The sequence below is a fragment of the Lithobates pipiens genome, unplaced genomic scaffold, assembly GCF_037356315.1.
Source record: "Lithobates pipiens isolate NorthernLeopardFrog02 unplaced genomic scaffold, aLitPip1_a1.2 Scaffold_18, whole genome shotgun sequence".
Taxonomy (NCBI): Eukaryota; Metazoa; Chordata; class Amphibia; order Anura; family Ranidae; genus Lithobates; species Lithobates pipiens.
In genome coordinates, this window is record NW_027507758.1 from 22,947,083 (window position 1) to 22,973,632 (window position 26,550).

The 26,550-nt window shown below is 47.9% G+C and overlaps 1 protein-coding gene across 5 annotated transcripts in view; it reads left to right on the plus strand.

Moving 5' to 3' along the window:
• Positions 1–1,001: 1,001 nt before the first annotated feature.
• SRF (serum response factor) overlaps positions 1,002–26,550 on the plus strand; it is a 47,535-nt gene continuing 21,986 nt past the window's right edge. Inside the window, exons 1-4 of one of the 5 annotated variants that reach the window (XM_077485474.1) lie at positions 1,002–1,164; positions 3,900–4,348; positions 16,357–16,623; positions 18,514–18,603. In XM_077485474.1, the coding sequence (XP_077341600.1) occupies positions 3,914–4,348; positions 16,357–16,623; positions 18,514–18,603 (792 nt within the window). In that variant the 5' untranslated portion in view covers positions 1,002–1,164; positions 3,900–3,913. Of the gene's footprint in view, positions 1,208–3,899; positions 4,349–16,356; positions 16,624–18,513; positions 18,604–26,550 lie in introns of all 5 variants that reach the window. The other 4 variants (XM_077485473.1, XM_077485471.1, XM_077485470.1 and 1 more) reach the window with 4 other exon arrangements.

Consider the following 26,550-nt stretch of genomic DNA (forward strand, 5'->3'; position numbering starts at 1 on the left):
AGGTAGATTGGCTCAGTCGGTTTATGTAGGTAGATGGGCCCAGTCGGTGGCAGACCATTAGAGAACTGACATTACAGCACCTTTACAAATGTTGTTGCAGTGCACTGTGTATGGGAAGTGCAGTGTTAGTATATCGGGTGCAGATTGCACTGTGTATGGGAAGTGCAGTGTTAGTATATCGGGTGCAGATTGTACTGTGTATGGGAAGTGCAGTGTTAGTATATCGGGTGCAGATTGCACTGTGTATGGGAAGAGCGGTGTTAGTATATCGGGTGCAGATTGCATTGTGTATGGGAAGCGCAGTGTGTGTATAATGGGTGCAGACTGCACTGTGTATGGGAAGTGCAGTGTGAGTATATCGGGTGCAGATTGCACTGTGTATGGGAAGTGCAGTGTTAGTATATCCGGTGCAGACTGCACTGTGTATGGGAAGTGCAGTGTGTGTATATCGGGTGCAGATTGCACTGTGTATGGGAAGTGCAGTGTTAGTATATTGGATGCAGATTGTACTGTGTATGGGAAGTGCGATGTTAGTATATTGGATGCAGATTGTACTGTGTATGGTAAGTGCAGTGTGTGTATAATGGGTGCAGCTATCACTATGACTGGTTCAGGCAGCACTGTCTGTGAATGGTAGGTGCAGGTATCAGTATAAGCAGCGCTGATCGCACTGTTTACAGCCGGTGCCAGTTGCACTATCTAGGGGGACTATTTACTTCTCGCTCGGTTCTGGGTTCAGTGTCAAGTCTCGTTGACGTCATACATGACATCCCCGGCCCGGCCCGGCCCCTCTTCTAGCCCTCCCCAATGGGCGCCTTGCTGTCTTCCAGGCCGCAGCCAATGAGCGCCCCGTGCGGTGACTCACCATATATGGACAGTCTTTTCCATATAAGGAAAGATCTCCTCGCTTTATATGGCTGAAAATAGTTCCAGCCGCCCTCTACAGTATTCCTCCGCGCCGCTCCGCTTGCACGGAGGGGGGAAGTAGTGCCGGGAGGCCGCGGAGGGGTTCTCTGTCATCGGCTGTACGCTGAGTGGGAGTGAGGCGGCTCGGTCTGTGATTGGTTGCTGGGAGGTGTGCGCGGGGAAGCCGGGAGAGCCAGAGGCGCAGGGCGGCCGAGAGACGCAACAGAGGAGGCCGCTACGGAGAACCGAGCGAGGAGGGTGAGGGCACCGGGGGACCGCGGAGGAGAACCGGGGAAGAAGGGTGAGGGGGCGTGCTGGGGTCTATGGAAGGGGCGGGCTGTAGGGGGTGAGGGGTACACCGGAAGGGGGAGAGAGAAGCCGGGTACGAGGGGGTGGTTTGGGGTATGTATATAGAGGGTGTATGGGGTGAGGGGCTATTTAGGGGGGGTTGCATAGGGTGAAGGGTATGTATAGAGGGGGTGGTGTGAGGGGTATGTATAGTGGAGGGGGTATGGGGTGGGGGGTTGTATAGGGTGAGGGCTATGTATAGTGGGGGGGTATAGGGTATGTGTAGATGGGGGGGGGGGGTTGTACGGGGTGAGGGGTAAGTGTATAGGGGGGGGGGTGTATGGGGTGAGGGGTATGTGTATAGTGGGGGGGTGTGGGGGTATGTGTATAGTGGGGGGGGTGTACGGGGTGAGGGGTACGTGTATAGTGGGGGGGGGTGTACGGGGTGAGGGGTACGTGTATAGTGGGGGGGGTGTACGGGGTGAGGGGTACGTGTATAGTGGGGGGGGGGTGTACGGGGTGAGGGGTACGTGTATAGTGGGGGGGTGTACGGGGTGAGGGGTATGTGTATAGTGGGGGGGTGTACGGGGTGAGGGGTACGTGTATAGTGGGGGGGTGTGGGGTACGTGTATAGTGGGGGGGGGTGAGGGGTACGTGTATAGTGGGGGGGGTGTACGGGCTGAGGGGTACGTGTATAGTGGGGGGGGGTGTACGGGCTGAGGGGTACGTGTATAGTGGGGGGGTGTACGGGGTGAGGGGTACGTGTATAGTGGGGGGGTGTGGGGTACGTGTATAGTGGGGGGGGTGTACGGGGTGAGGGGTACGTGTATAGTGGGGGGGTGTGGGGTACGTGTATAGTGGGGGGGTGTGGGGTACGTGTATAGTGGGGGGGTGTGGGGTACGTGTATAGTGGGGGGGGGGTGTGGGGTACGTGTATAGTGGGGGGGGGTGTGGGGTACGTGTATAGTGGGGGGGGGGTGTGGGGTACGTGTATAGTGGGGGGGGGTGTGGGGTACGTGTATAGTGGGGGGGGGGTGTGGGGTACGTGTATAGTGGGGGGGGGTGTGGGGTACGTGTATAGTGGGGGGGGGTGTGGGGTACGTGTATAGTGGGGGGGGTGTGGGGTACGTGTATAGTGGGGGGGGTGAGGGGTACGTGTATAGTGGGGGGGGTGTACGGGGTGAGGGGTACGTGTATAGTGGGGGGGGTGTACGGGGTGAGGGGTACGTGTATAGTGGGGGGGGGTGTACGGGGTGAGGGGTACGTGTATAGTGGGGGGGTGTGGGGTACGTGTATAGTGGGGGGGGGTGAGGGGTACGTGTATAGTGGGGGGGGGGTGAGGGGTACGTGTATAGTGGGGGGGGTGTACGGGCTGAGGGGTACGTGTATAGTGGGGGGGGTGTACGGGCTGCGGGGTACGTGTATAGTGGGGGGGGGTGTACGGGCTGAGGGGTACGTGTATAGTGGGGGGGTGTACGGGCTGAGGGGTACGTGTATAGTGGGGGGGTGTGGGGTACGTGTATAGTGGGGGGGTGTGGGGTACGTGTATAGTGGGGGGGTGTGGGGTACGTGTATAGTGGGGGGGTGTGGGGTACGTGTATAGTGGGGGGTGTGGGGTACGTGTATAGTGGGGGGGGGGTGTGGGGTACGTGTATAGTGGGGGGGGTGTGGGGTACGTGTATAGTGGGGGGGTGTGGGGTACGTGTATAGTGGGGGGGGGTGTGGGGTACGTGTATAGTGGGGGGGGGGTGTGGGGTACGTGTATAGTGGGGGGGGGGTGTGGGGTACGTGTATAGTGGGGGGGGTGTACGGGGTACGTGTATAGTGGGGGGGGGGTGTACGGGGTACCGGTGTATGGGGGGTATTTGAGATGTAGTAGTGTATATTAAGTATTGAGGGGGGTGTAGTAAAGTATTGTGGGTATACAGAGGTATGAGGTATATGTGGTGGGGGTGTAGTGTAAAGGATTAGGGGAGAGGGGTGTATATAAAGTAATGAGGGGGGTGTAGTGTAGAGGATTGGGGGAGAGGGGTGTATACAGAGGATTGGGGGAGAGGGTTGTATATAAAGTAATGAGGGGGCGGTGTAGAGGATTGGGGGAGAGGGGTATATATAAAGTAATGAGGGGGCGGTGTAGAGGATTGGGGGAGAGGGGGTGTATACAGAGGATTGGGGGGGGGGGGGTGTAGAGGATTGGGGGAGAGGGGTATATATATATAAAGTAATGAGGGGGGTGTAGTGTAGAGGATTGGGGGAGAGGGGGTGTATACAGAGGATTGGGGGGGGGAGGGTGTATATAAAGTAATGAGGGGGCGGTGTAGAGGATTGGGGGAGAGGGGTATATATAAAGTAATGAGGGGGCGGTGTAGAGGATTGGGGGAGAGGGGGTGTATACAGAGGATTGGGGGGGGGGGGTGTAGAGGATTGGGGGAGAGGGGTATATATATATATATAAAGTAATGAGGGGGGTGTAGTGTAGAGGATTGGGGGAGAGGGGGTGTATACAGAGGATTGGGGGGGGAGGGTGTATATAAAGTAATGAGGGGGCGGTGTAGAGGATTGGGGGAGAGGGGTGTATACAGAGCATTGGGTGGGTGGGTGTATACAGAGCATTGGGTGGGTGTCTACAGAGCTCTGGGTGGGGTGAGGATATAGGTGTGGTTCAGTAGTTGTATTAACATTGTCCGTTCTTTCTATACCCTTAGGGTGCCGGGTGGAGATGTTGCCCACCCAGGCCGGTTCCTCTCCCGGTAACGGTGTAGGACGCAACCCCGGATTATCGTTGTCCCGTAACCGGCCAGGGAACGGAAGCTCTCCAGGGAGGGGCAGTCGGCCTCGGTACGAGGTTTCTCCAGGAGTGGGATCAGCCATGTATAGCGGTAGCGAAGCCACCTCTGACTCCGCAGATGAGGACGAGACCCCAGCCCGCGGCATGAAGAGGGGACTAGCTGAGCTGGAGCTGCCTGATCCAGTGGGACCCGGAGGAGCGGGGGTAGCAACATCTGGAGGATACCCTGGGGTCAGCGGAGTGGTGTCGGGGGCCAAGCCTGGCAAGAAGACGCGGGGCAGAGTGAAGATCAAGATGGAGTTCATTGACAACAAGCTGAGGAGGTACACCACCTTCAGCAAGAGGAAGACCGGCATCATGAAGAAGGTGAGGGGTTTGGGGCTCTTGATTATGGAGCGTGAGAATTCTGTAGCTCTTGTATGTTGTACTTGGTGGTTCTCTGGGTGAAGATATAAGATGTTCGGTCAACTGAGGTCCTGGTTGTGAGTTTTGGAGCTTCTGCCTCCTCATGTCATATGACTTCCTATTGGAGGTGGGTTGTATATGGTGCTTATTTTGAGGTTTAGCACACTAGTCAGCCCAGCATGGAGGGCTGGTGCTGTTTACCCAGTGATGGGGGTGGGGGGTAAGTTGGGCATCAGACTTGTTGGAGGACAAAGAGTGATAAAGATGTGACCGCATTTGTCAGACATGCAGCGTGCCCTGGTTTGCTATGGTAACCCCAGGACAGAAGGCCGAGATCCATGAACTCTATCTTTCTGCTGTAGGCTAGCTTTATGCTCTGTAAGCCTTTTTATAGCTTGCCCCCATCCCTGGTGGGTCTGTGCCCTGGGCCCTGGTCTCCTATGACCTCCCCAGGACAGAAGGGTGAGATCCATGAAGGTGACCTTTTTTTGTTTGGTCTGCTGTAGGGTAGCTTTATGCTCTGTAAGCCTGTTCATAGCTTGACCCATCCCTGGTGGGTCTGTGGTCTGCTATGGTCACCCCAGGACAGAAGGCCGAGATCCGTAAAGGTGATCTTTGCTGGATCTTCTGTAGGCTAGCTTTATGCTCTGTAAGCCATACCTCCCCCCCATCCCTGGTGGGTCTGTTCCCTGGTCTCCTATGACCTCCCCAGGACAGAAGGCCGAGATCCATGAAGGTGACTTTTTTGCTTGGTCTGCTTTATGCTCTCTGTAATCCTGCGTGGAGTTTGCCCCAAATCTGGTGGATCTGTAGCCTTGTCTCCTATGAACCACCCCCTTCAGGACAGAAGACCAAACTCCATGAAGGTGACTTTTGCTTGGTCTGCTTTATAATCCTGTGTGGAGCTCGCCCCAAATCTGGCGGATCTGTACCCGGGTCTATCACTCCTCGGGCAGAGCACTGAGATCCGTGACTTCTACTCCGTCTTCTTCTAAAGCTCCTTTTCTGTTGGGGGGAAAAAGTCCTCCTGGTTCCTGTGAGGACAGTCGGTTGGCTTTGTCGGGTTGTTTGCTGTTTTTTGGCTTGTTTTGTCTGTGATCTGCTAGCGGCAACCCCTGCCGCCGCCTGCTGTACACTTTCTGCACCTGGTATGTTTCTGTAGAGGGATTATTCAGCTGTTTATTTCTCCTGCTTGGACTGGGGGGGGGGGGTTGGGAGCTGTAGCCAAAGGCGGCGGCCCTTTCCTTTTCTCTGGGGGGGTTGCAGAGACCCCCTTCAGTGGGCAGACAAGAAACAGATGTGTTTTAGGGCATGAAGGTGATAACAGCTGTGGGGGGGGTGGGGGGGTGGGGAGGGGGATGGGCCCTGCTAGCGCAGAGAACCTAAAACTCCAATTTGTGAAGTGCCATGTCTACATACAATTGTCACACTGCAGGACTCCCCTTTATAAATGGGGTACACAGAACTCTCCTATGAGTGCCATTCTGGGTACACAAGTTGATGGAGTTGCTAAAACATAGAAAAAAATGTTTAGTTGAAATCTGTTGGGCCAAAAGTGCTAAAAAAAAAAAAACCTTTTATTATTGCTCTCCACTCATGGCAGCGCTCAGATGTGCTTGTTTAACCACTTCCAGACCGCTGTATGCCGGTACACGTCCTAACTTTGAAGAGGAATACCGTTAAGGCAACAGCTAGCTGCCATAACCCCCGGTATCCTCTGCAGCCGGAGGTCCGCTTTTCCAATAAGAGTGGTCTCTAGGGGGTGCAAACGGAACGTCACCGATCCGTGATCCCAGCGGGTCAACCTGTTCGAATCGGCACACCACGCGGAGCGCTCCGCTGCCTTGGCCTAGCTCTGGAGTGGCGGCCATCTTGGTACACCCGGTGGTGGCCGCTGTCTCGTCGGCAAGTGATGTTTTGCTCCCGCCATCTTGCTACACCCCACGCTCCTGCACAGTAACGATAGTGAGAAGGGGGAAAGCGGATGTCTTGTTACACCCACCGGAGTTTTAGATTTCAGTTATTTTCAATACAAAATCGGAGCTTATATGCTTCAATGCAGTATTTGTGAATCTGACGGACTGTTTTTAGATGTTCAATTTTAAAAGCGGCAGCGAACCTGCTGACCTTACATGGCTGCTAATGTGACGGAACACCTCTGATTTTCACATTTAACTATTAGCAGCCATGTAAGGTCAGCAGGTTCGCTGCCGCTTTTAAAATGTAACATCTAAACAGTCCGTCAGATTTACAAATAATGTATTTAAAGTGGAAGTAAACTCCTCCTATTTTTAGCCAAGGAAGCTGCCATCTTGGCCTCTGCCTAATCTTTAACTGTCATGAAGCTGCACATGTGATCAGTTATGACCCCAGCCATTGGATGGTTTCTCAGTTTGGTTGAGAGCTCAACTAATGTGACAGTTAGCATTTCCGGCATGCCGGGAATTTAACTTTTTTTTTTTTTTTAAACTATTAAATCAATGGGTTTTCTTCCGTTTTAAGCATATAAGCTCAGTTTTTCAGTTGAAAATAATTTAAATGTAAAACTCTGGTGGGTGTAATAAGGTGTGTGTGTGTCTGTGTGTGTCTGTGTGTGTCTGTGTGTGTCTGTGTGTGTCTGTGTGTGTCTGTGTGTGTCTGTGTGTGTCTTTTTTTTTTTTTCTCTGATCCGAGGAATGATCCCATGCGTGATTTTTTTTTTTTTATTTTTTTTTTATCCGTTGCACCCCTAGTGGTCTCTGCGGTGGATTCGCTGCGAGATCAATTTTATGGGTGGCGGGAGAGGAGCCCCCTCCCAATGCCCTCTGCAGCTTACCGGATCTGTTGGCGGAGGCGATCGGACGTTGCTCCTTGTGCTGGGTATGGAGCTGAGTGAGGGGAAGATGGCCCCCACCCGTCTCCATAACATTGCAGGGCGGAAGCAAAAATGTCACTTCTGCCCATAGCTCTTAAATGGCCATTTAAAAAAAAAAAGCTTTTTTTTTTTTTTTTTTTTTATTGCATTTTAGTATAAATGAGATGTGAGGTCTTTTTGACCCCAGCTCTTGTATTTAAGAGGTCCTGTCATGTGTCCCCCCCCCCCCCCCCAATTACAAGGGATGTTTACGTTCCTTGTAATAGGAATAAAAGTGACACACGTTTATTTATTTATTTTCTTTCTTTTAGATTTACACTGGGTTTAAAAAAAAAAAATTATATATATATATATATATATATATATATATATATATATATATATATATATATATATATATATATATATATATATATATTTTTTAAACCCAGTGTAAATCTAAAAGAAGGAAAATAAAAATGGTGTCACTTTTATTCCTATTACAAGGAACGTAAACATCCCTTGTAATTGGGGGGGGGGGGAACACATGACAGGACCACACACACCACACACACACTTTTTGTGATGCTGCATAAAACAGAGTACACTTAGGAACAACACAAACTTGTACAAAGACCCAATACTAAAAAATATGCTCTTGGCCGCCATACCCATCAACCACCTATAGATGGGTTTTACCTGCGAACTGAAGCCAGTTGGGGGGAAAAAAGACACTAAAGCATTAAATCGCTCAGGTGCCCCACTGGTTACCACCTCCAAAATGCTAAGGTGTCTGGCTGTGTCAGAACACAAGTGAAGTTCCTGCTCTGTTTGTTTCAGGTGACTGATAAAGCCAGTAAATTAGTGATGGACGACCTACACTTTATTTTTTTGCGGATTCGATTTATATCACTAGTAAAAAGGCTTGATTTAACCACTTCAGCCTCGGACCATTTTCCTGGCCAAAGACCAGAGCAAAATTTACTTTATTTTTTATTTTTTTTGACTGCGACATTATGATGGACACTTTGGACATTTTTGACACATTTTTGGGACCATTGTCATTTATACAGCAATCAGTGCTATACAAATGCACTGATTCCTGTGTAAATGACACTGGCAGTGAAGGGTTAAGTGTTTCCTGGGGAGTCATTCTAACTGTGGGGGGCGTGGCTACGTGTGACACATCACTGATCACCGCTCCCGATCAGATCAGTGACACTGTCACCAGGCAGAACGGGGAGATACTTGTATACATTAGCATCTCCCCGTTCTTCCTCCCCGTGAGACGATCATGGGTTATTCGCTCAGCGATAGAAACCCACGACCCAATTCGCTGAGGTCCTGGCCGGCACGCATTACGATGTCACGGCGGCAAATTTAAAGGAACATACAGGTACGCCCGTTTGCCCAGCCGTGCCATTCTGCCGATGTACATCGGTGTGAGACGGTCGGGAACCGGTTAAATAGAGCAACCGTCATCTCTGTCCCGCAGCGGCTCCTCCTCTGACCCGCTGTTGACTCGCCAACAATCCCATTCACTTTAATGGGACGGCTGGTGATGGGACATTGACACAAGGTGAGGGACGTGGTGGCAGCAGGTGAGTGGATGCCCGCTAACGGGCACTGCCATGATGTATCTGAGATGACAGGTCCTCTTGTGAGGACTTATTCTTGGCGTTAGTATGTTTATTATTTGCGTACAAAAGGAAGGTTTCCCATTTAGACACCTTTCACACTGGGGAGCTAAAAATAGTGCCTGAAAAGCGCCTCTTATGGCTCCGCAGTGTGAAAGGCCAAGTACTTTCACACTGGGGCTGTGTGCTTGCAGGACGGGGAAAAAGTCCTGCAAGCAGCATCTTTTTGCCATTGAAATCAGTTGGCAGCTGCACTCATCAGGCACTTTTAACCCTTTCCGCAGCCAAAAAGCACTGCTAAAACTAGCAGCGCTTTACCGCTAACGCCCCCCCCCAGTGTGGAAGTAGCCTTAGAGTCATAAGGTTAGTAAAACGGCAATGGCCAAACCAATTCAATCATACAATTTGTAGTGTACATAGATTTGCAGAACAGTGGGGTAAAGGAATATTCCTGAACTTTACCTCATGGTTAGTGTGAATGCATCAATGCGGTGCATGTTATCTCAGCTTGCAGAGCTTGGATTCAGTGAATGAGTTTACCAAAAATTTTAATCTTGCGGAATATTCAGCCTCGTGCTACATAACTAACCTCCATTTCATGTTGAATAAACTAATGTATTAATGCATCTTAAATGGGAAAACTAGATAGATCATTTTTTTTATTTTTTTCTGATTTATATCCACCCTGAGCATATTTCAGTGGTGGGTTTCTCCCAGTATGGACTTCCTGTAACCTTGCTGGCTCTTGGATTGAACATATTGGCTCCTGAATCCTGTATTTTTACCATTCCTACTTTAACCATTTGCCTGCCAGGCACTTTCACTCCCTTCCTACCCAGGCCAATTTTCAGAGTTCATTTAGAATGACAATTGTGCAGTCATGCAACGCTGTACCCCATTAAAAAATTTTTTTTCACACAAATAGAGCTTTCTTTTGGTGTAACGACATATTCGGCCACCCATTGCAGTTTGCTACAGAATTGACATTCCGTCGCTGCCATGTTGCTACACCCCACACTCATCCATAGTAAGGATATGCGGATGAGGTTGCGCTGGTGGTGGTGGGGGCGGCGGATGAGGTGGTGGGGGGGGGGGGCGGCGGATGAGGTTGCGCTGGTGGTGGGGGCGGCGGATGAGGTTGCGCTGGTGGTGGTGTTTGGGGGCGGATGAGGTTGCGCTGGTGGTGGGGGGGCGGAGGATGAGGTTGCGGTGGGGGTGGTGGCGGATGAGGTTGCACTGGTGGGGGGGGGGGGGGGGGGTGACGGCGGATGAGGTTGTGCTGGTGGTGGTGGGGGGGTGGCAGATGAGGTTGTGCTGGTGGTGGGGGGGGGGGGCACGGATGAGGTTGTGCTGGGGGGGGGGGCGCGGATGAGGTTGCGGTGATGGGGCGGACATATGAGGTTGCGCTGGTAATCAGGATGCTGATAATCGGTGCCCTGATTATGAGATGCACCGAAATTTTGGCGGCCAAATTTATTGGCGTTCTGAGAGAAGATTACTCACAGCTGAGGACTTAGTAATATTACTTTTATAGCGCCGTCAATTTACACAGCGCTTTACATAAATACTGTACATTCACATTTGGTCCCTACCCTCAAGGAGCTTACAATCCAATGTCCTGGGGGAGGGCACATTCATATACTGGGGCCAATTTAGACAGAAGCCAATTAACCTACCAGCATGTCTTTGGAGCATCTCCTTAGATGGGGGTGGGGGAGGTGTTCTGAAGTCCTCCCCTAGGCTGGGAATGCTGTACCTTCAGTAGTGAGTTTTGTCACTCTAGGACAATAAGGGCTCATCCACGTTTGGTTTTTGGCTTTGGTCTCTGAAGAGCAATGCATGTTTGGATTGCTCTTCAGAGAATTTGACAGGGAAGTGTATCGCTTCCTCACTGACTGCTTTAAAGTGTTGGTAAACCCACAACAGTCAAATCTGTCTGTATGTGGAGTAAAGCATGCTTGTTATATGCACTGTTGAACCTCTGCATTGAGTAAAAAGGCTGTTTGGTCCTGTGTTCTCTGATCCTCCCTTTTACTGTCCCCAATCTGCTGATAGCAGAGAGCCATGGGGGCGCTCTATATATGCTCAGTGGTTATTGCTAGAGGGGGTTGTTTTTTTTTTATTTTTTTTTATTTTTTTTTATTTTATTTTTTGGGGGATGGTGCATGTGATCAGCACAGAACCAATAGGCACTGTCCAGACAATGTCAGGGGTCCTGCAGCCTCATAGGGCAGTCGGAGAAAAAAAAAATATGAAACCTTTATACAAGCTTTAACCAGACACTGATAGAAGTCACAAGACTGCCACATACTGCTGATGAGAAAAAGGTATTTAGCAGTTTACATTTACTAAAATAACTGCATTTACATGTTCTGTGGGAGACCAGATATTAAACCCAGGACTCTGCAGTCACTATATCTGGTCTCCCACAGTACACAGAACATGGAAATGCAATTATTTTAGTAAACAAACTGCTAAATATCTTAACAGTATGCAGCAGTCTTGTGACTTCTATCAGTGTCTGCTTAAAGCTTGTAGGAGTTAGTTTTCCTGACTGCCCTATGAGGCTGCAGGACCCCTGACCTTCTGTGTGGACAGTGCTGATTGGCCCTGTGCTGATCACATGAACACTCCCAAGAAAAACAAAACTCTAGGAATACTGTACACACCAAACTGAACATGTGCAGCTTGTGCCCCTAGACCAGTGATGGCGAACCTTGGCACCCCAGATGTTTTGGAACTACATTTCCCATGATGCTCAGCTACACTGCAGAGTGCATGAGGATCATGGGAAATGTAGTTCCAAAACATCTGGGGTGCCAAGGTTCGCCATCACTGCCCTAGACTCTGTTCTATCAGATGGGGGACAGTGGAAGGAGGGGAGGATCAGAGAAGACAGGTTCAAACAGCCTTTTTACTCAATGCGGAGGCTTAACCCCCCTTAGATTCCCCAGTGAGTATAATAAGCATGCTTTACTGCCTATACAGACTGATTTTACTGTTGTGGGTTTAGTAACACTTTAATCTACCCAAGGAAGTGACTGGCCTCTGATACTCGGTGTTGAAAACAAATCCTCCTATAGAAGTTGTACCTGTTTATCTACAGTCTTTAAATCTGTCAAGTCCAGAGTTGATAAAGATTTTCTGAGCGGTCAGAAAAATGGGGCGGAGAGCTGAAGTTTACTCTGTAAAGCTCTGAGAGCGGATTGGAGGGAAGGGGCACATACCTGTTCACACAGGAACAGAGCTGACACTGTCAATCACAGGTTGTATACTGGAGATCCTTCCCCCGTCAGTTTTTTTTTTTTTTTTGTTGGCAATAACACTTGGCGCTCTTAATTGAGAAAGCGATGGGGTATGTGTATAACACCCAGCTAATGCCTCTGCAGCTAAGAGGGGGGGGGGGGGCATAGAAATGTGGCTCTACTGTGTGTTTTTAACTGCCCCTCAACTGCTGGTGTGTTGCTGGCAGGATCACTGGGCACATACATGGGTAATGAAACCTGAAATTGACACTTCTAAAGATCTATAAGCTTGGAGATGAGAATGTGAAAACTGCAGTCTTGCTCAATGGGAGGTGGGATCAGCTGTGTTGGTGCAGGAGGTACAAAAGATCCAATATACACATGAAGGCCTATATAGCATCTCTCACAAAATTTAAGTACACCCCACACATTTTTGTAAATAATTTAGTACATCTTTTCATGTGACAACACTGAAGAAATGACACTTGTCTACAATGTAAAGTAGTGAGTGTACAGCTTGTATAACAGTGTAAATTTGCTGTCCCCTCAAAATAACTCAACACACAGCCATTAATGTCTAAACCGCTGGCAACAAAAGTGAGTACACCCCTAAGTGAAAATATCCAAATTGGGCCCAAAGTGCAATATTTTGTGTGGCCTCCATTATTTTCCAGCACTGCCTTAACCCTCTTGGGCACAGAGGTCACCAGAGCTTCACAGGTTGCCAATGGAGTCCTCTTCCCCTCCTCCATGCAGTGTTAATTTTAGTCTTAGGACTAAAATGGCATTTTAGTTTTTAGTCCCATTTTAGTCATATTTAGTCGACTAAATCTCCAGTACATTTCAGTAATTGCAGTTTAGTTGTAGTCTTTTGACTAAAAATGGCTTTTAGTTTGTCAACTAAAATAGTATTCATTGAGATAGATAGATAGATAGATATATATATATATAACACACACCACACACACACACCACACACACCACACACACACACACACACTCTTTTAGTCGACAAATTAACACTGCCTCTGTGATGACCTCACGGAGCTGGTGGATATTAGAGACCTTGCGCTCCTCCACCTTCCGTTTTGAGGATGTCCCACAGATGATCAAAAGGGTTTAGGTCTGGAGACATGCTTGGCCAGTCCATCACCTTTACCCTCAGCTTCTTTAGCAAGGCAGTGGTGGTGTTGGAGGTGTGTTTGGGGTCGTTATCATGATGGAATACTGCCCTGCGGCCCAGTCTCTGAAGGCAGGGGATCATGCTCTGCTTCAGCATGTCACAGTACATGTTGGCATTCATGGTTCCCTCAGTTAATTGTAGCTCCCCAGTGCCTGTGTTTCATCAGCTTAGGTGACACTTCAAAATTTGTAACAGAAGTGACTTTTCATCGCTGCCATCTTGCTACACCCCGCACTCCTCCACAGTGAGAAGGCGGCAAGCGGACATCTTGTTACACCCACTGGCATCATGCAGTTCTCACTTATTTTTAACAGTAAACCGAGCTTATATGGTGAATTAGTGTTTAGAAATCCGACGGGCTATTTCGATGTTGCATTTTAAAAGCGACAAGCCTGCTGATCTCGCAGGTTTGCTAATCTGACAGAACACTGCTACTTTTAATATAATTCAACATGTAAACAGTCTGGATTTCTAAATGCTGTATTTCACTATATAAGCTCCGTTTTACGGTTTAAAATAAGTGTGAAATGCAAGACTCTGGTGGGTGTAACAAGATGTCCGCTTGCCGCCTTCTCACTGTATACCTACTTTGGAGGAGTGCAGGGTGTGACAAGATGACTGCGACTTCAGTTTGATTAGGTGACCCATCAAACGCTGGCAGCACTCATGCAGCCCCAGACCATGACACTCCCACCACCATGCTTGACTGTAGGCAAGATGCATTTGTCTTGTACTCCTCACCTGGTTGCCGCCACACGCTTGTTACCATCTGAACCAAATAAGTTTATCTTGGTCTCATCAGACCACAGGACATGGTTCCAGTAATCCATGTCCTTAGTCTTCTTGTCTGCAGCAAACTGTGGGCTTTCTCGTGCATCATTTTTAGAAGAGGCTTTCTTCTGAGACGACAACCATGCAGACCAATTTGATGCAGTGTGCGGCGTATGGTCTGAGCAGCAAAGACAACCTCTGGATATGACGCTGAGCATGTGCAGTCTTTGGTCGACCATGGCGAGGCCTGTTCTGAGTGGAACCTGTCCTGTTATACTGCTGTATGGTCTTGGCCACCATGCTGCAGCTCAGTTTCAGGGTCTTGACAATCTTCTTATAGCCTAGGCCAGTGATGGCGAACCTTGGCACCCCAGATGTTTTGGAACTACATTTCCCATGATGCTCATGCACTCTGCAGTGTAGTGGAGCATCATGGGAAATGTAGTTCCAAAACATCTGGGGTGCCAAGGTTCGCCATCACTGGCCTAGGCCATCTTTATGTAGAGCAACAATTCTTTTTTTTTTTTTTCAGATCCTCAGAGTTCTTTGCCATGAGGTGCCATGTTGAACTTCCATTGCCCAGTATGAGAGAGAGAGAGCGATAACACCAAATTTAACACACCTGCTCCCCATTCACACCTGAGACCTTGTAACTCTAAGGAGTCACATGACACCGGGGAGGGAAAATGGCTAATTGGGCCCAATTTGGACCTTTTCACTTAGGGGTGTACTCACTTTTGTTGCCCGCAGTTTAGCTATTAATGGCTGTGTTATTTTGAGGGGACAGTAAATTTACACTCATACAAGCTGTACACTCACTAATTTTTACTTTTTTTATAATAAAAAAAATGCTTTTGGAGTAAAAATCTATCTAAAGTGTGTGTTTTAATTTTTTTTTTTTATTTTTTTTTTTATATATGTAGCATGAGGCTGTATATTCTGCAATATTTTCATTTTTGGTAAACTCATTCAATGAATACAAGCTGAGATGACATGCACTGCTTTGATGCATTCACACAATTTCACAGTAACCATGAGATAAAACAAAGTTCAGGAATATTCCTTTAGCCCATTGTTTTTCAAATCTTTTTTCGGTTCTGGTATCTGTTTTACTAACCTGGCAGCTTATTGTAAATGGCAAACCTTAATTTTGTTTGCAAGTGTTTAAATATTTCAACTACCAGCAAGAAGACGCCCTTGCGTTTTTTGTTAAAGGGCACCTGTCATTTGAGCTCCATCATGGCATCGCCTGTTAGAGGGCATCTACTCAAATGCTGCTGCCATGTCCCTCACCTTGTTGATCCTGGAGACAGCCAGTAGCGGAAGGCTGTCTCCCAGGGGTCTATGTAATACTGGTCTATGCACAGGATCCCTTACGTGTGCTGGCCATAAGGGCAGTCGTGTGGTTTTATTTTTTTTTTTTTTTTGCCTATGATGTGGCTACCAGTCGTGACTCAATCTGTTTGGCAGTGCTCTTCCCCTGCTTACGAACCATTTGGTTACTGTTTTTTTTTTTTAATCAAAGTTTGATCAGATTTGGCCATTTCCAACCGCCCGTATATTTACACCAGGAAATTACCCCTTCTGTTTGGTAGTATATTCCATCCATACTAATTGGACATCCTCTGAGGGTTTCTCCTGCAAAACAGTGAGATTCGTTCTCCTCTTTGTTACCTTGAATTGTGTCCTGAAGAAGCCTGATGGTGAAATGTGTTGATACACAAGGGCTCGTTGTATACTCTGTATTATACATGATTTTTAACCTCTGATTGCTCTATGCATATACTGTACGTTCATAATATTAATTTTTCTGTATCATCTGGCTAATTGTTTCGTAAGTCCGACCAAAGGATACCTACCAAGTATCCTCTTTCTCTGTTCCCCCTTAAACTTTTGGATGTGCCTTCCTCCCTATCTTTGTGACTGTCGGTGAGTCAACAACAGGACAGGTGACAGTTGCTCTTTAAAAAAAATTATAATTTTAATCGCGTTGATTTAAATCAAATCCTCCCTGGTGTTAACCTAATACACCTGATCATGTTTCTGTTTTGCTAAAGCTTTACTGATAATGCGTTTTATTTGTATTTACTCTTTGCTGTATCTGATAACCTGGTTAGGTTTGCATTGAACCAGATCTCCATAGCAGTCCTTATACCTCATTTGGCTTTTGTGTTCTGCATTGGGATGAATCGTCTTCTATGATTGTTGGCCCCATTGAGCAATAGGGCCCACAAATTGAGTCTTGTTGTCCCCCCCTCCTGTATGTAGGCTGATGGCTTTTTTTTTTTTTTTTCTTGCAGGCCTATGAGCTGTCCACACTGACTGGGACGCAGGTCCTGTTGCTGGTCGCCAGTGAGACCGGTCACGTGTATACCTTCGCCACCAGGAAACTTCAGCCAATGATAACAAGTGAGACCGGAAAGGCGCTAATACAGACTTGTTTAAACTCTCCGGACTCCCCTCCGCGCTCCGACCCCTCCACCGACCAGCGAATGAGTGCTACAGGCTTCGAGGAGACCGACCTCACCTATCAGGTGTCTGAGTCTGACAGCAGCGGGGAGACCAAGGTGAGCTGTGCTCAGTATTTCTGCCATTGGGGGTTCGCTCTCTCTCCATACCTTGGGTTGTCATGTAGGGAGGGGCCCTTTAGGTCAGTGTCTTCTGTGTTTTGTTTCCTAAAAAAAAAAAAAAAAAAAAAAAAAAAAAATTTAGATAATTGCAGGGGCAACCATCCCTTATCTGTTTCTGAAAATACTAATTGGCTGGCTATGAATTTAAATATTGACCTGAAAGAAGGGTAGTTGCTCAGGCAATGATCAAAGTATTGATAGTCTATTAGTAGTAGTAGTAGTATTACTACTGCCGGACATATAGCAGATTGTAATCAGCTGTGTCCAATCACAGCGTAAAACAGGAAGGGCTGTACTAATATGCAGCACTGACCGATGGGCACGAATTTTACCGATTACCGATGGGCACGAATTGGCAAACCTGGTGGTCGTAACTGGTAGTTCTAGGTGGGTATCCCTGGTGGGCATTCTGGAGGGAGTGGGGGGTGCGCTGATGATTAGCTCAGACCCCTTCTGTCAGGAGAGCAGCCGATCAGCTCTACTTTACTACCCTGTTTCCCTGAAAATAAGACCTAGCGTGATTGTCAGTGATGGGTGCACTATAAGCCCTACCCTGAAAATAAGACCTAAAAGGACTTTAACTATGGTTTATTTGGGGGGAGGGGGGTAGGGCTTATATTGCAGCCATCACCAACAATCACGCTAGGTCTTATTTTTGAGGGAAACGGGGGGGGGGGGGGGGGGGGGGTTGTAGAGTTGAGCTGATCGCTGCTCCCCTGACAGAAGGGGTCTGAGCTTATTAGTGCACCCCCCACTCCCTCCAGAATGCCGACCAGGGATACCCACCTAGAACCACCAGTTATGACCACCAGGTTTGCTAATTAGTGCCCATCGGTAATGCCTGCCAGTGCCTCGTCAGTGCCGTCCTATCTGTGCGTCAGCGCCCATCAAGAGGAGAAAGCTTGCTTATTTGAAAATTTTGAAGGAAAAAAATTAGTATTTTTTTTTTTTTTTGCAAAAACCCTGTATTGAAGTGGTTAAATACAATACTAGAATACAAATGTATTGTATTAAATTTGTAGTATTAGTATTTTTTATATTTTATTAAAATAAAATATTTTTGTTCTGTATATTTTATTAAATAGTAATATGTATTAAAAAAAAAAAAAAAAAAAAATCTGACCTGTTCTGTGCAGTGGTATTGCACAGAGCGGCCCCCCAGCCTCCCCTTCTGGGGTCCTCTGCCACGCTCTAGGCTCATTCTTTTTGCTGTGCCCACCATAGGAAGCCGCTTCCTATGGTAGTGCACCTGCAGGCTTGCTCCCGGGCCTGTCTGTGTGCATCCATAGACACAGTGCAGCTAGGCCCCGCTCCCTTTTCAAAGGATTTGATTGACAGCCGCAGGAGCTTCCTCGGCAAGGCCTGTGAGATGAGGGAGAGCTGCTACAGACTGCAGCGCTGGATCGAGTGAACTCTGGTATGTATTTAGTGGGTGATATTACTGGGCCTTTTTTTTTTTACCTTATTGCAAGGAGTGCATTAAAGTGTTACTAAACCCAGGAGCCTGCATTCACTATATCTGGTCTCCCACAGAACATGGAAATGCAATTTAATTTTAGTAAATGTAAACTGCTAAATGCCTTTTCTCATCTGCAGTATATAGCAGTCTTGTGACTTTTATCCGTGTCTGGTTAAAGCTTGTAGGAGTTTTCATTGTCCCATAGTTGTCCAATAAGGGTGCAGGACCCCTGACCCTCAGTATGGACAGTGCTGATTGGCCCTGTGCTGGTCACTTGCATCCTCCCAAGAGGGGAAAAAAAAAATCTCTAGCAATAAACACTAAATTGAGCATGTGCAGAGTTGACTCCAAAGGCTGTGTCTTATCAGGAGATGGATTGGGGACAGTGGAAGATCAGAGAAGACGGGATCAAGCAGCCTTTTTACACCATGCACAGGATTGATCCCATAGGGTCCACAGTGAGTACAAGCATGCTTTACTGCATATGCAGACTGATTTTTACTGTTGTGGGTTTAGTAACACTTTTAAGGTAAAAAATGTTTTCCTTTTGAGACACTTTGGGGGGGAGGAGGAAGGAATCTCTTGCACCTGCCTTGTGATATGTAGTTGCTGTGCTGTGCTCAGGGAAAATAAAGAGCCTCTCGGATGAAGCTTTGTTCTGTTAAAACGTGAAGTGCTGATTTGTGTCAACTCTTCTTTTTGCTAGTGGTGGAGCATTGAGTCTGTGTTCTAGGAAGCAACTATTGAGGGTCTACTACAGGGATATGCAATTAGCGGCCCCTCCAGCTGTTGCAGAACTACAAGTCCCATGAGGCATAGCAAGACTCCGACGGACACAAGCATGACACCCAGAGGCAGAGGCATGATGGGACTTGTAGTTTTGCAACAGCTGGAGGTCCGCTAATTGCACATCCCAGGTCTACTAATATTATATTATATTTTTTTTTATTTTTTTTTTATTTCTATATCTTTATCTCTACAATGCAATTTTGTGTTTGAACTGGTGGACTAGAAGCCCAGATTGGCCATTGTTATCATATGTGGTCTTGTGCATCCAATTACACTGGGCAGAGTTGTGACGTTTGCTGTGGGGATGTTCTGGGAGACATTGGATTAGACCTGGTAATGCACCATCCAATGTCAGTTAATCTGTTTTCTCAATGCTATGGAGTCACTAAGCCCTCTTAAAAAAGCCGATCGCACCAAATACATTGGACAGCCTCGCCCACACAATCCTAATGTGAAACAAGGGAAGAAGCCTTTTTTACTTGGCACATAAAGCGGGGTCGGCAACCTTTTCCACTAAAGGGCTGAATTCAATGTATGTGAATGCATGGAGGGCCGCGTTCACCTGATAATAAAACGTGATCGTGACTGCGCCCCCCCCCCCCCCCGCACCTCTGGCTGTCTTTACGTTGCACGGTCCCCCTCCAGCCCTCTTTACATTGCTCAGCCCCCCCCCCCCCCCCCCCCTCTGCCCTTTCCTACCTTCTCTCATGCAGAGAGGGAGGTGCTCAGCCCCCCCCCCCCCCCTCTGCCCTTTCCTACCTTCTCTCATGCAGAGAGGGAGGCAGCGCAGGAAGCTGAATGACAACACAGGAGAGAGACAGCAGTGCTGATAAGACAGCAGAAGCGTCAGGAATTAACTTTTCATATTAAGCCGATTGGTTGCTAGGACCACCCAGCAACCGATCACCTAGAAAGTTAACTCCGGAAGCTCCCACTGTCTTATCAGCCTTGCTGTCTCTCTCTCGTGTTCTCATTCAGCTTGCAAGCCTTTGTTTTTTTTTGTTTTTTTTTTTTGTTTTGTTTTTTTTTGTTTTTTCCTCAAGTGGAGTCGGTCAGGTCCCACATTGAGCTGTCAGCAGCGGCTTCTCTGGAGGTCGGTGCAGAGGAGGTAGCCGACAATGAGAGCCCCATAGTAATTCTAGTCACTTCCCATTCATTTCACAGCCGTTGTCAGCTGTGTCCTCTGCAGAGCTTCCGCCACTGGAGACCCGACTGGATTGGCTTTAAATGGTGTTTATAGCGATTTCTTCTTTACAGGGCTAGATGGCTACATCTACGGGCACCCAGGGTCTAACCTATTTTAGTGTTGGGGTTGACTACTCCTTTTTAAATGTAGCTTGTGATATTTCAATAAAGTTTAAATCATGTCATACCTTACACAATTTTTTATTTTCTTCCACCATGGGTTGAAAACTGCTCAATTCCCTCCACCAACAGTCGGTGTTTGGGGTGGGGTGGCGGCGGAGATCACCTGCTACACTATATTGTGTTCTGCCGGCTCGAATCGTTCGGGGGAAAAACCCCACTGGCTGCACATAAGTTGATCGCTGGATTAATTTGTGTAAAACCAGGGTGCCCATTAGGGCTGCAACTAATGATGATTTTCATAATCGATTTGTTGGCCGATTATTGTTTCGATCGGTTAATATCCATAAAGTGTGGTGTATAATTTAGTTAATATGTAAAGTTAAAAAAAGGCAATTTATTCTTAAATATCTATATGCAGTAGTAAATATAAATAACCAACTATATGGTTAGGGAGCAAAATATCTAATCCACTCTGAGAATAACAGACAGAAGAGAGATACTGTGTGTATGTATGATTATTAGAGGGTCAATCTAGTAAATATCAGACTCATTAACTTTAACCCCATTTTGTTACTGGCCGATTAATCGATTATAAAAATAGTAATTGATTAATTTCATAATCGATTAGTTGTTTCAGCCCTAGTGCCCATACATGGATCGAAATTCGTCCAGTCCCTGATGAACAGACTGAATTTCAATGTATGTATGGCTGGTTTAATGAAAACAATTGCGAGCAGTGTGATGTGCCAGGATTGTCACTGTCTGCTCCCTGGTGAATACCAGCTGCTGTTCTATCAGAGCGGCTTGCTGGTGTGACTGAGGCCATAACCACCTACTTCCTGATGTGGGTTCAGCAACCTGATTTCCTGGGGTGACTTGTGAGACGACTTGTGACAATTCACTCCATTCAGAGCAATGCAACCATTCTAATAGAAGCCACTTGGTAAAAGGTTCCTGCACTACTTGGGGGCAACTTCAGAGCGGCTTGCTTTGACTTCTATTAAAGAAGTCGTATGCAAGCTGCGCTAAAGTTGCGTGGGACGGCTTCGAAGTCAGCTGACTTTGAAGCCGCTGCAGTGTGAATTGAGCTTTGGGAATTACAGTAGTGCGTGCTTGTGTGGTGTGTGTGTTTTACTTTTTTGTGCTGGAAAGAAACCCAACTGCCCTTTTTTGTTAGCTTTTCTTTTGGTATTTATGTAGCAGTTACCTTGAGAGCCAGTTCACACGGGGGCAACACGACTTGCAGGCCGACTGTGAGGCGACCTTCACATGACTTCAGCAGCGACTTGCAAAATGACTTCTATATAGGTCAATGCAAGTCGCCCCCAAAGTAGTACAGGGACCTTTTTCTAAGTCGGAACGACTTGAGTCGCTCCTTTTAGAACTGTTTCGTAGTACAGAACGGAGTGTGACTTGTCGGGCAGCAAAGTTGCCTGACAAGTCGCCCCTATGTGAACCGGCTCTTATCAGCCTTTCTTCACTTTGGCTTCAGAGGGCTATATCTAGGTACTGCTGTTATGGGTCTGGCCCAGAGGTGACCTTTGGGTACTGGGTTCTGTGTTTGGCTTGGTTTGCACACTATGTGGGAAACCTGCGAATCCACTGCAGTTTCCCAGCGGTAGTTCACACTGCCCTATGCGAACTGCTGTGAGTGTCAATAGAAAACTGATACCCCTAAATTCGCATTTCGTAGTGCGAACTGCAAATTCAGACAGGAATCGGGAGCACATGGGTGTGAACACCCATACAATCCGATTCTGCTGGGGACCAAAAAAGGTCCTATGCGAGTTTGGTTCGAATGCGAATTCAGCCATACTATCTGCCTGAAATTGCTTTGCACAGAGATCGCATGTGATTTGCGTTGCGAATCACATCCGCCATTGGACATCGCACCAGTGGGAACCGGCCCTTATGCTTTCCAGGCCCTATTCTGGTAGCAAATTAGCTGCAGAGTGCTTTCCAGGTCCAGAGCCATTGGCATCACCTCTTTGGTCTTGTCCCTGTAGACTTGTTCTGTGAGTAGGCTGACCACCTAAATTGCTTAATGCCCAGTTTTAGCTGGTGGACTCTGCTTTTTTGCCCTGTACGGGTTATTTCTTTAATATTTCAATTTGTGACCGATAGGGATGCACCGAATGGGTTTTTTTGGTGCTGAAACCGATATCGAAAATGAAAAATACACTAGGCCGAAAACCGAAACAGCACCGATACCAAAAATGACTGTTTAAAAAAAATATTTTTATACAGGAGGTGGTCAGACTGGCGACATGGTACAGGAGGTGGTCAGAGACTGGCGACATGGTACAGGAGGTGGTCAGACTGGCGACGTGGTCAGAGACTGGCGACATGGTACAGGAGGTGGTCAGAGACTGGCGACATGGTACAGGAGGTGGTCAGAGACTGGCGACATGGTACAGGAGGTGGTCAGAGACTGGCGACATGGTACAGGAGGTGGTCAGAGACTGGCGACATGGTACAGGAGGTGGTCAGAGACTGGCGACATGGTACAGGAGGTGGTCAGAGACTGGCGACATGGTACAGGAGGTGGTCAGAGACTGGCGACATGGTACAGGAGGTGGTCAGAGACTGGCGACATGGTACAGGAGGTGGTCAGAGACTGGCGACATGGTACAGGAGGTGGTCAGAGACTGGCGACATGGTACAGGAGGTGGTCAGAGACTGGCGACATGGTACAGGAGGTGGTCAGAGACTGGCGACATGGTACAGGAGGTGGTCAGAGACTGGCGACATGGTACAGGAGGTGGTCAGAGACTGGCGACATGGTACAGGAGGTGGTCAGAGACTGGCGACATGATAAAAGAGATAAGTGCAGCAGCCAGCGTTGCCCCCCCCCCCCCACTGATGCCACCAGCTATGCCCCTCTGCAGTGAAGAGAGCCGTCTGGTTGAATAGAGCGCCGGGAACATCACAGCTTTAATTTCAATAGCTGTGTGTTCCCCGTCGCGTACCGTCACACACAGCCCCTCCCCCTTGTCCGGGGAACTTTGATAGACAGATCACTTGTCTAGATTGGACGGGTGATCTGTCTATCAGACAGATCACCCGTCCAATCTAGACAAGTGATCTGTCTATCAAAGTTCCCCGGACAAGGGGGAGGGGCTGTGTGTGACGGCGCGCGACGGGGAACACACAGCTATTGAAATTAAAGCTGTGATGTTCCCGGCGCTCTGTTCAACCAGACGGCTCTCTTCACTGCAGAGGGGCATCGCTGGCTGCATCAGTCCTGCGCTATTCACCCCCATCATGGGCGGCACCAGGGGTGGGGGGGAGTTCCGCCCCCAGGCCCCGCCTCATTTTCGGCTCAATTATCGACCGTTTTTTCCTTTCTGCAAATTGCCGAAAAGGGTATTTTCGGCCGATATGTTTCGGCGACCGAAATTTCGGTGCATCCCTAGTGACCGAATGGGATATCATTCTAAAGCCTTGGTGCTCAACCTGTGGCCCTCCAGCTGTTGTGCCACTAACAAGTCCCATCATACCCCTGCATTTGGAGGTCATGCTTGTAACTGAGTCTTACAATGCCTCGTGGAACTTGTAGTGCTGCACTTAAGCTGGAGGGCCCATGCTCTAAAGCAGGGATCTCCAAACTACGGCCCTCCCAGTTGTTGTAGAACTATATGTCCCCTGGAGGTCAGAGCGTTTACCTGTTTTAGCCCAAGAGGTCTGAGTAAAGGTCAACTGAGTGCCATCCTCTTTTTACCCATTCCTGGAGTAGGCGGCTCACGCTGAGCCTTGTAGAAAGATCCCACTTTTCTAAGGGCTTAAAAGGTTTCATCTTCATGCTGAAGACTTCTAAGTGTTGGGAAGGTTGCTAAACTTTACAGGGTTCTTGGGTAGTTTGCCCCCCCCCCTTTTTTTTTTTTTTTTTTTTTGGCATCCAGATAGTGTGCCCCTCTAAGTTTACTGGCTGATTCAGGGGTCTCCAAATTCTTTAAACCAGGGGCGTTTTACTGCCCTTCAGACTTTAGGGTTGGTGGGACTGTGGCCATCGGAAGTACAAATTGTCCTGTCGTCAGTTTGCGTTAACGTTGCTCCATTGTTGGTGTCATTGGTAGGAAGTAGTGTCCCAAGGGCTGGATAAAATCAAGGAAAGGGCAGCATCCGGCCCCTGGGCCACAGTTGGGAGAATGCTGGGCTAAAGCCTTGCCTCTGGCGCTCTGTTCCAGCTGTTCATATACCCCCCTGTTTCTCTAGACAGAGTGCCCCTTTAGGGGAGGGCGGGGGTCTCCTCAACCCAGGGGTTATTGCTCTAACTCCTGTGTCGGCTTTGTTTCGGTAACTATGTTCCACTTTGGCCACCACCCTCTCCCTAAAGAATAAGTCTCTTCCCTTTCGACATGTTGGCCCATTAGTGGTACTCATGGGTTTCGTCAACCAAGTGGACCAGAGAGTCCTTTTTGAAGAATAAGTGGGATCAGCACTGGTGGTTCTCAGACCTAATGGGGCTCTGAATCCTCATTGTCACCACTCCTCACTTAGTACTCCCCAGGGTGTTGATTCTAGTCTGTCCTAGTATTTTCACCATTGCTGGACACTCGGACTTCATGAAGAGCCGTTGGCCAATCATCCTCCCCTGATAGGCCAGTTACCTGCAAGATCCAGCTAGGCCTTATTTTGTTAGGTATTGGGGCTTGAAACTGTCATGTAGGTTAACCCGCTTGGTTCTTTAAGGTGGTCACAACAGGATTTGCAGCTATGCTCTCCTTCAGTTGAGTATTTACCCATCTCTCGACCCTTTGTGAGAACATCCGATGTTGAGGAACAATTCTTAGAGGCTCTTTCCAATCTCCCATTTACTGTTCGGTTTACTTCAGCCTCTTACTCTGCTGGCTTGAGTTTTGTACCTTGGTACACTTGTCCTTTTCGAATGGGTCAGGTAGGTCATGGCCACTCAGCTTTTAATATACATCTGATGAGGACTTCTCACTCAATCTACAGTGGGTTCCCTCCTCCCAGTCACCAGAACTAGTGACCCCATTGAAAAGGAGGATTTACTTTTTTACTTCCACTTCTGATGGTAACCATACACTGAATAAATGGGTTGAATATCCCTTACAGGTGTTTTAACTCCTCTCCACTCAAAACCAAAAGAAGAAAATTGCCTTTAGTTATGCTTTATTACTGAGAACACCAAAATCCTATTCTAAGGTTGTATTGACACTCCACCCTACACCCTCCTGTGTGTTGGAAAGTTCCATCTAGTGGGCAGTTGAAAAAAAATAAAAATTGGAACTCTTCGTTTTAAGTGCATATCTGGTCAAATGCACAATCTGCGTAGTGTCCTGGTCCTGCCGATGCTAGCAAATCGCAGCCGCTGGTTTCAGAACCCCTGTGGGTAGAAGGTGGAAGTGATGTCAGCTTGGGGTTGGACCACCTCTACATCTCCCTGTAAGCACCTCCCACAGCCATGATTTGTTAATGGTGGAACCCGGGACGCTACACAGATTGTGCATTATTTGACCAGATATGTACTTAAATGTAACGTTCAAATTTTATATATATATATATATATATATATATACATACATACATACATACATACATACATACATACATACATACATACATACATACATACATACATACATACATACATACAGCCCACTAGATAGCACTTTCCTTTTCTACACACACGTGCTTGTTGGGGGAAATCCCATGCAATTAAAGAGGAAGTAAACCCTAATGAGTTTACTTCCTCTTTTTTTCCCTGCAAAGGTAAAGCATAATGGACTACTATGCATCCCATAGTAGCCCATTATGTGTCACTTACCTGACACAGGAGCCAGCGAAGTCGCCGCTGTCCCCTGTAGTCCGCCGCATCCATCTTGCTGGTGGCGTCTCGCAGCTCCGCTGCTGTCATTCGGCGAAGCCGCGATGACGTCACTCCTGCGCGTGCGCACGGGAGTCAACAAATGCGGCAGCTCCATTCTTGGAACTGCCGCGCTCAGTGCGCCTGCGCGCCGCTGTCTACGGCGCATGCGCCGTAGACAGCGGTGCCCGTTTTCGGCCAAATATCTCCTAAACCATATAGGTTTAGGAGATATTGCTTGGACCTACAGGTAAGCCTTAATCTAGGCTTACCTGTAGGTCAAAGTGGTTTGTAAGGGTTTACAACCACTTTAAGACAGGAGTGTAGCTGTTGGTGTAAGGTGATGGTCAGTACATGGGCTGTGGTGTAGGGCGATGGTGTTATCGGTACATGGGTTGGGGTGGTGGTTGATGGTGGTATCAGGACATGGGTTGTTCGTAGGGTGATGACTATCAGGACATGGACTTTGATACTGTAT